Source organism: Carassius carassius, chromosome 7 (assembly GCF_963082965.1).
Source record: "Carassius carassius chromosome 7, fCarCar2.1, whole genome shotgun sequence".
Classification (NCBI taxonomy): Eukaryota; Metazoa; Chordata; class Actinopteri; order Cypriniformes; family Cyprinidae; genus Carassius; species Carassius carassius.
Window position 1 is genome coordinate 32,770,927 of NC_081761.1, and position 11,340 is coordinate 32,782,266.

Sequence of the window (11,340 nt, forward strand, 5' to 3'; positions counted from 1 at the left end):
TTACACACTACACATACTAGATTGGCCATACTGCCCACACCTTTTTGTAATACACCTGCTGTCGATGGTTACTGTGGATGATTTACTTGATAATTTGGCCAGTGTTAAGGTGTAGAGAGGATGAACAGGAACAGTGATTGTTATCCACGCCTATTGTGCCTATTAAATCAGTCCTTTCTTATAAAGATCTAATGTGCCTGAACCTGAAGTGCAAATTAGAGCTATAATATTGATGTATTGCTTTTCTGTCGACTGGGAGAAATTATATTTATGTGAAAATGAGTGGTTTTCATTCCGAGTTCAACTGGACCATTTGTTGCTCTGTTAATCGTTGGGATGTGGCACAGATTGAGAAATTTCCAGTCAGATGGGCTCCTTGCATATAGAGGCTAGATTAAGCTAATTGCCCTGACCGGGTTTTGAAAAAAGGGTTTGAAAATGGATTTAAGATAGCAGGGGCCCAGGACATTGGCTGCAATTGTAGGCCAGAAATTGGTTTTGATTCAGGCAAGTTTGTGCACCCCATGAAGACTTCAGCAAAGATGCAAATGTGAGGATTTCTGACAACAGCTTGTGACAGATTTTCTAACGGTTAAATTAAGCAGCAGTATTTTGGATACCCTTGAGGGGTCATACAGCACATCCAGGTAGCCTGGTGAGCTGTCGCATTAATAAAAAACATCTAATCTTGCAGAACCTTGAATTTCCACCTAAACAGAAAGGAAAAGATAATTGGACTGACATCTAAACACCATTTAACACAGTTTGTATCTACTTCTGGTTTAGGGTCGGGTGAATAATCTCAACCTCCGCTATCTGGGGAAAAAAGTTTAACAAGAAGTTGAGGTCAAGGAAATGTTTCTTTTTTTTTTCTGGAGTTGTGCATCTAATGCCTTAAGACTGTTTGATTGCTGTGATGTGTTCACTGGGTGTGAGCTGGTCATCTTCGCAGATATCTAGGGCTTTTATTCACCTTGAGGTAACCGCTGTGTTTGAGAGTCAGAAGCCATCTTGAGAGCAGCTCAGTCTTGATAGGTTGAGCTCGAGGTGTTGATTATTCATTCAGGTTGAGATGTCAGAGGGATATAAGATCACAGAAGTGAAAACAGAGGGATGAAAAGGAGCCCTGATTTTTGTCGACTTGGCAGTGAAATAGAAAAGCTATGCATTTGGATAAGAAAATCAAGCTATCTGGTATAAATGGAGAATGGTATCGGATCAAGTACAGATCCCTGAGGGATACCTGTATCGTCAGGGTGCAGGATGCAGGAGTTGAACATGTGTGTGTTTTCATTAAATGTACTCCATGATTCTTCACTGTTTTTCTTGCTTAACACTTATGTTTACTTGTCTTATTTTCAACCCACTCATCACTTTCTCTTGCACATTTTTTTTAAATAACGCTCAGTGCTGCTAAAAATCTGTTGTTTTACCACTTATTTTTTGCACCCTCAGAGCCGCGAGCCACTCAAGCTGAGCGAGCTGAAAGCAGAAGTGTCTCCGCGTATATCTGTGGAAGACCTCATTGACCTGTGTGAGCTCAGTGGACCGACTTGCTTTAAAACTCCTGTCAAGAGGGCCAGGACTGGGAAACCTAAGATTCTGGCAGTGGACATCCGCAGCCTTGAAGAGTATCCTTTCAGTCTTAATGATACTGCAAATAGAATCCTCACGCTTACAGAAAATAAAATTTTTTGCAAGATTTTTTACTCTCACCAAGCCTGAAATCATTCTAATATGGTGATTTGCTGCTTAAGATACATAACATATTATTATCAATGTTTTTATTATCAAAAATAAATTTGTTTGAAATATTTTGAAATATTTGAAATATATGAAATATATTTGCATTTTTGAATAATTTAAAGCACCCTTTTTTCATTTTTTTAAGTATTTATATCTTTTAAAAAATATCTTAGTTACCCTTACCCTTTTTGAACAGGTGTGTAATTGTATCTTCTTGAGATATAACACGTTTTTGTCTTTTTATGTTTAGAAAGATTTTTGGCATTCTATGTGTAACTCACGAGGGCCCAAGCTAGACCTCAGGACATTAGAAAAATTAAAAGCTGGAAAAAATTTAAGACCAACTCCAAGAACAAAGGAGGCTTTTATTATAAATATACTTGCAGAGTTGCCATAGTTGTGCTTTGCTGTTTGAAAGCAATAATTAGGGAGTTGGCTGTACTCTTATGTAAATGATGTAAAAATCAGATCAGTTTAACTAAAAGTCCAGTGTGGGAATGTGTGGGAGAGCATTATAGTAGTTCATTTGTTGAAGAGGTTTGTCATTGTTTGCATCAGGGCTGCTTTAAGTAGATTCTAGAGAGCACACAAGCAGCATAAGAGCAGTCACAATAAATGTATTCAAGGCCTTCAGGGAAATTAAGCTGCTGTATAGCAAATATAATGTAAAAGCTGCAGGGCTGGTATATGGATGTAAATATTCATTGTCCTCTCATTCTGTATTCTGCACCATTTATGACCATATAAATATTTGATATGAATGTTAGACTAAGACCTTTCTGTTTTAATGCCTGTATAAAGTCTACATGAACTAATGATTAATGTGAGAATTTTCTCATCCTCTTGAGAAACGGAGAAAGGCCTTGTTAAATGTTTCAGAAAAGTTCAGATCCCAATCATTTTTGTTGAACGACATAGCGCAAAATACCACCGATTGTAACTTTATCTATAGAGGAAGGCAGTTAAGAAGAGTTATTATTCAATTACACTATGCACTCGTTCTCTTTCCTCATCTCATGTTTCTCTCCGGTCACCTGCCGAATTTCATTCAGTGCTTCTCTTTGAGATACTTGCTCTTGCATGCGCTCATCTAGGTTGTATTCAGACGATGTCCCAGGGGAATTTTTTCCCCACTCTTTTTTTTATCTTGTCCTGCACACTTTGTTCTCTGTCTCTTTTCTTTTGTAGTGCTGCAGTGGTTTTTGGATGGAGTTGGACGGTTTCCACAAAGCCGATGGATCTATGTGGAGTTTGTTCTGTAAATCCTGTGAACTTCAGCTGACAACGTTACAAACGGCCAGCTCAAGAGCTTACAAGAGATTGTGTGCTGCTTAAAATGTCTTACCAGAACATACGTACACCAAAGTACCTCTGGGTATTTGCTTAATTCACTGTAATACACAGAGTAGAGCAGAACTTCGTGATGGCCTCCACATTTTTCCCTTCACAAAAATGTTAAAAAGATATGATTTTAGCATGGCTTTAAACACAGGTAGTGATTGGGGGCCGGCTCAGGAGAAGGCTCTTTACACTTATGCTTATATTTTGAGAAAATGTTGATTTTCTGATCTCAAAGATAGTTACTGAACAACATTTTGTGCTTTACAAATGTATGCTTAACCCTGGACCCTGTTTTTTTTTTTCTTCAATTGTTGAAACCTGAAGATTTTTGCAATGTTATCAAGCTATTACTATGGATAATACAAAATATGGCTTTTCATCCAAAATACACTACTATTCAAACGTTTGCGGCACAACTGTTGTATTAAGCAGCAAAACTGTTTTCAAGATTTATAATAAATGTTTCTTGAGCAGCAAATTAACATATCAGAATGATTTCTGAAGGATCATGTGACACTTAAGACTGGAGTAATGATGCTGAAACTTCAGCTTTGAATCACAGGATAAATTCAATTTTAAATCAGAAAACTGTTCAGATTGTAACAATATTTTACAATATTACAGTTTTTTTTATTTAAATAAATGCATTCATGTTGCCCTTGACCATACATATTCAGCTTCAGTCGAGGTCACATCCCAGGCAGCATCAACATCCCATACACCTCCACGTTTGGGCCGGAGGGGGAGCTGCTCCAGTGTCCCGCCACCAGCACCCTGGCCGGACACAGATTGCGTGTCATTGTGATCCTCAGCAGCATCATGAAGAACGCGACCATGGTAAAGTTCTTTGATTTTCCTATTAATATCTGTAGGAAACACAGACGCACTGTTAAATGCACTCACTGCAAGTCACATTATTGAGGCTTCTGTCAAATGCATTCAAATGAACAATGATGATAATTCACTTTCTTTTCTCCTTCAGTTTGCAGCTCACCTAGTGAAGGTAAATTTCCCTCGCGTTTGTGTCTTGGATGGAGGCATGAACAAGATGAAGTCCACTGGGCTGTTAACTGTCCCATCCCCGCAGATATAATGGGATGTTCTTCTGTTAAAGGGAAACTTTTTAAACTTTTTACATGATGCAAAAAGCGAATACATTTCTCAGCTAATACAGTTTTCTTCTAAACTATGTCTAAGAGTTCCTTAAAGGCATTATGCATGTTAGCGCTGAAAAGTTTAAACTTGAAAATGAATAACAAAACTGAACATTTTGGGACCAAACAAATAAAAACAAATAAAGTTGTTGTTGTTTTTTTTTACAATATCTGTTGTCAAAATTATTATTTGTAGTTTTCAAATTTAAATGGAAGGCAGTTAAGTTCTCTCGCAATTCCCATTCTAGTATTTATTAACCTGTTTACTTTAATCAATGTTCCTGGTGTTATGCGTGTCCACGTTATTGTAAAAAGATAGTCTGAGCTTGCTCAAAATCTATTCGCTCTTCCTTTAAAATGACTATCCTTTTTCCGTTTACGTTTTGTGAGTTACTGGATCCAACCAATAGGAAGCCTCATTCTGCATTTTCTCTTGTTAAATATCCTGTTTGCAGTCGGAAATGTTGATCCCTCATGTTGATCCAAACCTGTTATGGCTTTTTCTTCCACAGAACAAAAATGGAGATGTTGGGCAGAATTTGCTAAACATTACTTTTGGTATTCAGTGCAAGTGATGGGGACTGAAGCTGTCTGTTTATGGAACAGACTGCCTGAAATTTGAATCATTATTAGATGGAAATCTCCTTATTTATATTCAAATATATTTCCTCAGGATGCATCTTTTTTCTTAAATGCATAAAAGCGGCGGGACATTCTGCATAGCATCTTTTGTGTTTTGTGAATAAAAGAAAATCACACAGGTTTGGAATGAAATGCGTAAGTGATGCATTTTTTATTTTTAGGTGGAATATTTCTTTAAAACCAGTTATTTGCATATGCATTGGTCCTGAAAGCATGGATCCATTTAGGGGTACAGGGGTACCTGACCTTCACATTATCAGTCATGTTACAAAGTGTCTTTATCTTCTACCGTGGACATTGGCAGTTTTCAATCCAGTACAGTGTTGTAAGGAAAAGATGGAAAAAACGTTAACCGTGTTTCCATGATGAAAGAACTCAGACTGTGCTAGAGGCAAAAGATGGAGTTAATAAGACTACAGTAGGTAAGTGCACCAAATAAAGTTGCCACTGCAAGTACATACTTCACCTCACAGCTGTGTCTCTAGAGGTGACTGCTGCCATTTCTACAGCAAGTTCAGAGCCAAATGTGCTTATTACAATTTCCCCTTGGGGATCAATAAAATTGATATTTTAGATAACTGCGGGATTTTGAACCTCATTGCTACCCAGCCCAGAGCATACAGGAGAATATAAAAATACACTCATCATTCACTCCTGCTGGCTGTAATGTTGTGCCTTTAGAGGAACACAACTCTACTACAAGACCAATCTTCTGCAAAGGTTTTTTTCAAACAGCCTTATGTTTTTAAAAGTGTAAAGGCAAAATATTTTATAAGAAAAGAGTAGTTTACACAAACACACAGAGAGAGAGAGAGTGTGTGTGTGTGTGTGTGTGTGTGTATACAGGTGCATCTAAAAAAACTACATTTCATAAAAAAGTTTTTTGTAACATTTCAAAAAGTGAAACTTTCATATTTTCTAGGAACTATTGAGTCTTCAACTCGTCTGGATTGTTGAATCGACTGTTTCTCATCTTTCTCTTGAAAATATCCCATAGATTCCATATGGGGTTCAGGTCAGGTGAATTGGCTGGCCAATCAAGCACAGTAATATCATGGTCAGCAAACCACTTGGAAGTGGTTTTGGCACTGTGCGCAGGTGCTAAAGTCCTGCTGGAAAATGAAGCATCTTCATAAAGCTTTTCAGCAGATGGAAGCATAAAGAGCTCCAAAATCTCCTGGTAGATGGCTGCATTGACTTTGGACTTGATAAAACACAATGGACCAACACCCCAAATCATCAATGAGCAACAGTCCAGTTCTTTTTCTCCTTAGCCCAAGTAAGATGCTTTTGCTGATTGTTGTTTCTGTTTCAGACGTGACTTGGGAGGTCTTTTCCTGAAGATGTCTGTGGTGACTCTTGAAGCACTGACTCCAGCTTCAGTCCACTCCTTGTAAAGCTCTCCCAAGTGTTTGAATCTGCTTTGCTTGACGGTATTCTTAAGCTTGTGTTCATCCCTGTTCCTGGTGCAATTTTTCCTTCCCAATTTCTTCCAGTCAACTTTGGATTTAATATGCTTAGATACAGCACTCTGTGAACAGCCACCCCTTTCAGTTATGTCCTTCTCTGACTTACCCTCTTTGTGGAGGGTGTCAATGAATGTCTTCTGGACCATTGTCAGGCCAGCAGTCTTCCCCATTATTGAATTATAATAACTTATGAAATGTTTTATTTTACATGTAATGAATATAGAATATATAAAATAAGTAATAAAAAATAATGAACTTTTTCAGAATATTCAAATTTTGAAATGTGTGTGACCCTTGACCACAAAACCAGCTTACTGTAAATCGCTGGGGTATATTTTTAGCAATAGCCAAAAAAACACTATTGGTCATAATTATCGATTTTTCTTTTATGCCAAAAATCATTAGGATATTAAGTAAAGTTCATGATCCATGAAGATATTTTGTAAATTTCCTACCTTAAATATATCAAAACTTAATTTTTTGATTAGTAATTTGCATTTCTAAGAACTTCATGTGGAGGCGATTTTCTCAGTATTTAGATTTTTTTGCACCCTAGATTCCAGATTTTCAAAAAGTTGTATCACAGTCAAATATTGTCCAATCCTAATAAACCATACATCAATGGAAAGCTTATTTATTGCAATGTATAAATGCAATTTTGAAAAATTGACACTTAAGACTGGTTTTGTGGTCCATGGTCATATATATATATATATATGTGTGTGTGTGTGTGTGTGTGTGTGTGTGTGTGTGTGTGTGTGTGTGTGTGTATGTGTGTGTGTGTGTGTGTGTGTGCGTGTGTGTGTGTGTGACCCTGGACCACAAAATGACACACACATACATAAAATGTTTATTAAATTACAATTATTTATTTTGTTAAATATATTATTAAATATTGGTAAAAAAATATAAAAAAATCTAAAGTATAATTAACATTTAAATTACTTTAATTTATATTTTATAAAACTCTTGTCACTAAAATGGATTTACATCAGAATATTCTTATTTCAAATGTATACATAAGCAACAGTCATCTGGATTCAAACAAAGGTCAGACGAGGTATGTCCTTGAATGCTTTGTATTGTTGAAAAATGCATTTCTTTATGAAAATTAAAGTTGATTGTACCAAGGTTATAGCTGAACTCTCAGAACAACTCAAAACTGCCACTTCAAAACATATTTTTTCAAAATGGCTTACAATGGGACTTGAATTTCTTGTATAGGGAGTTTCACTGATTCATATCAAGGCCATAAGACAGTAAAGCAATAAATGGACCTTGTTCATGTGAGGAAAATGCAAGCAAGAGCAAATCTCTATGCGAATCATTGAGTTGAATGCAATTATTTTACACAAGAAAGCGTTTTTGAAAGATTTACACAATAGTTATGCAGATTTCATGAATGAGGCCTGATGTTTTTTTAGACATTAATAGACAGAACCTGATTGTTCGAGCACAAAAGCAGTATCTGAAAATATACATTTGCATAATGAATTGAACTTACTCAAGAACATGCTGGCGAACGGCATTCAACTAAACTGCTAATTTTTGTAATTCTTAATCATTTTATTTATAATAATGTTCGAAATGTAATCATATTATAAATGCATATTATAAATATATTGCAACAAGAAAGACACTATATAGTGCTGTGCAGCTGTCGTCACACTGAGTCAAATGAATAAACAAATCATTTCATTGTTTCGGAGAACTGCTTAATTATTGACTCCGCTTGCTAAATTGTAAAGCTGTGTGTGCAAAACAACATGACAAAAACAATCAGTTTCTCACTCGTTACTGAAAAAGCTTTCACGCTACTGAAAGATTAAGAAAAAAAAGACATATATTTTATGTTCACACACCTTTTAATGTCTGGAGATCGTTGCTTCATCTGAATATTAAACCAAGAGCTTTCATATTCAACACACAGTCTTAAAGGGTAACCATGGTGATCATACAGAATGGCTGATACAGCCATTAAGAAGTCAAATTCAGAACAGTTTACTGGTTTGTACTTGACAATATACATCAATAAAATACTCAAAACTGGGTTGTGTGATGTAAACACTGTCCTGCATCACTTATACGATGAAGAATTCACATATATATGCACCTACAAAGCATATTTGAAATATATTTATATATATATACACATGTATGAATACATTAACAATGATACACCAAAAATAGTTCGTCACTCAGATTAGCTGGTTAACAAAACACATGGGCTGAATTTAAAAAGGGATTTTGAAGACATCATCATGATTCAGGTGGCAAATAAACAGTTCAACTGGGCAACTTGCATTTACAATGGCATGACAATATCTGTTTGACAGTGGGAGACAAATTTTACATCTACAAAATTAAAATATACAAAAGTATATTTTCTGACACTTTATCCAATAGAGCGCTGCAGTAATGTATTTTTGTAGGCAAACCTGGAAGTTAGCATCACCTTCGTTCACTCGACAGAAACCCAACTGGTTTTTGGATTACTGTCGAAAATAAGGTCTGTGATCAACAAAAGTTTGTGATTCTTACATGAAAAATCTGAACACAACTCACCAGAAGTAAAAAGGTAAACAAAACTACACAACGGTCGCATGATTTCAGCGTTACCACATTACACTTCCAATAAAACATTTTCCCTGAAAGTTTGAGTTAGAATAGTTTAAGAGCGCCATTAAAAAGCTGTTAAAGCGACGAGTAGATGAGTTTACCTGTTGTGACATTTAATTAGCAACTGCCTTTTTCCATACAAGTTTTAAATAAAAAATAAAAAGGGTTTACTGATGCATTTTATGCCTTAGAATAAAATGTGAAAATATCTTGAGCTTGCGTTTAACCAGGCATAAAATAAAAACCACGACGATGAACTAAAGTACGAAAATGCAAACTTCAAAGATTTGGCCTATAAAAAATATGTCATCCCTGCAGCACTGTATTGAGCTGGAACATGCACTTGTAGCCACTGAGGAAGGCCAGAGGAAGTGCACCGAAACTGTACTGGGACTGACAGGAAGCCACTTCCATTTTTGTAAAGTGTCCGTCTTCCTAGAGTCCCGTTAATAAAGCTGGCATTAAAAGTCTCTGTCGGTGTTAAAGTCTCCTCAGATTGTGCTCTTCCTGACAGGAGCCCCGTTTGAGACTCATGTCGTCCAGAGCTATTTCGCCTTTATGGCCTCTCCGCCGCTCGCCCTTCACAACCACCTGTAATGACATAAATAACAAAACACCGATGCTGGTTTTCAGCTTGACCTGCTCTCAAACGGTGATGTGAGTGTTGACACTTACGCTTTCTAGCCCATTGCCCCAAATGGTGATCTGCGTCGACCTCCAGCCGTTTCCTCCCGTTCGACCCCAGACGGCGGGACTGTGCTGCCGTCCCTTCTGGACAAACACCTGCAGCATGCCCACGTGGTGCCCTGCCATATTGTGTCTGAAGGCCAGGCAGAGGTTCCCCTCGTTCCAGGGCGCAGTCAGGGGGAGGATCAGCTGAGCGCCACGCCCACCTCGCTTCTCTCCGCCCTCTGAGATCGTCAGGTAACGCCCACCTTTTAATGGCATGGTAAGGTTAATACAGGTTGATATATGAAAACATTATCTCCACAAAATGCATGATTCAAAAATGCATGATACTTGAAATTTTTTTTACATTGAAGATGTTTAAAAAATCAATTTTTAATTATTAAAAAATGTATTTGAAAATACTTTATACCAAATATTTATTAAACTTGACTTTTTTAGATTCATCGAATGAAGTGTGAAACATGAAAACAAATATTGCATAGCACCTGCATCACTTTTTATATTTTTTTCTTTTTATCATCTGAGACTTCTTCATTTGTCATTGACCCAAAACATTCTATGAAAAAAATAAATACATAACATAGTGAAAACTGGTCTGTACCTGAAGGATCTGCTGTTGTCTCCCAGTGAAGGTCTCCCTCTCTGCGCTGGATCCATGCACACAGACCGTGGTCAAAAGAGCAGCTCAGATGTCCAGTCTCTGTGGAATACCACACAATGGCTCAAAAATCCAGCTGACAAGAATTACATAGAATTTTAGAAATTACTTTGAAATAAAAAAAGAGAACAATTGTGAAAAAAAATCATAGTTTTGTCAATTTGAACATTCACAGTTGCTGTGGGACATTTCAGAGTTTAATTTAATAAAGGCAGCAAACAATTGTAGAATTTTAATTTTTAAGAGGAATTAAAATGAAATCAAATTTGAAAATTACATAAGAATGGTTGCCAATAAAGCCATGTCAATTAAATGTTTCAGTGTAAATTACTTAAAATGTGAGTCACGAAGCATATAGGGAATTTCCAGAAACATAGAATATTATTAATAAATAAATAAAGTTTAAAATGGGACTTTTTGGGAATTGAATTTTCATTACATAAAATGTATTTAACTCTTATGGAATAAAGAATATTCGTAAAGCTTTACAATAACCTAAAAGATACATTTTGATAAAAAAAAAAATGTTTTAGTACATGTTGAATTCAAATTAGCAAAGAGTAATTAATATTTTAGAAGTTTTTTAATGTTAACTAATGTAAGGTTAACTAAGGAAGTTCATTGTAAAGTGTTACCAGATATCAACATTTTCTAATATACCTTAATACTTTTGTAATGTACATCATTTACCCCTGTGGGTGCATATTAGTATTTCTATGGTATATTTGTACCTTTTGAAAGGAGACGTCCCAGTGACAGCTTTTTTACCGTTTTTTTATTTCAGCTGGCACATGTCTGTTAGTTTTGGAGGAATATATCTTCAGAATTAAAGTAAATCAAAAAAAATATAGTCTTAAAATTAAAGGTTCTTTATTGGCACAAATGGTTTCAAAAAGAACATTTACCATCCATGGAACCATTTCATTCCACAAAGGGCTCTTTACAGTGGAAAAAGTTCTTTGGATTATTAAAATGTTCTTGCACGTTAAGAATTTATTATTATTATTTTTTTAAGAACTGT

At 36.0% G+C, this 11,340-nt stretch overlaps 2 protein-coding genes across 7 annotated transcripts in view; one reads left to right on the top strand and one right to left on the bottom strand.

Moving 5' to 3' along the window:
- Positions 1 to 4,265, top strand: part of tbck (TBC1 domain containing kinase) — a 46,497-nt gene extending 42,232 nt beyond the window's left edge. The window contains exons 24-26 of the mRNA XM_059554632.1: positions 1,456 to 1,631; positions 3,765 to 3,924; positions 4,070 to 4,265. Of these exons, the coding sequence (XP_059410615.1) occupies positions 1,456 to 1,631; positions 3,765 to 3,924; positions 4,070 to 4,180 (447 nt within the window). The 3' untranslated portion in view covers positions 4,181 to 4,265. The remainder of the gene's footprint in view (positions 1 to 1,455; positions 1,632 to 3,764; positions 3,925 to 4,069) is intronic.
- Positions 4,266 to 9,225: 4,960 nt separating this feature from the next.
- LOC132143963 (nephronectin-like) overlaps positions 9,226 to 11,340 on the bottom strand; it is a 46,205-nt gene continuing 44,090 nt past the window's right edge. For all 6 annotated transcript variants that reach the window (XM_059554626.1, XM_059554625.1, XM_059554629.1 and 3 more), the window contains 3 exons: positions 10,263 to 10,361; positions 9,647 to 9,906; positions 9,226 to 9,562 (listed from right to left, as the gene is read on the bottom strand). In XM_059554626.1, the coding sequence (XP_059410609.1) occupies positions 9,452 to 9,562; positions 9,647 to 9,906; positions 10,263 to 10,361 (470 nt within the window). In that variant the 3' untranslated portion in view covers positions 9,226 to 9,451. The remainder of the gene's footprint in view (positions 9,563 to 9,646; positions 9,907 to 10,262; positions 10,362 to 11,340) is intronic.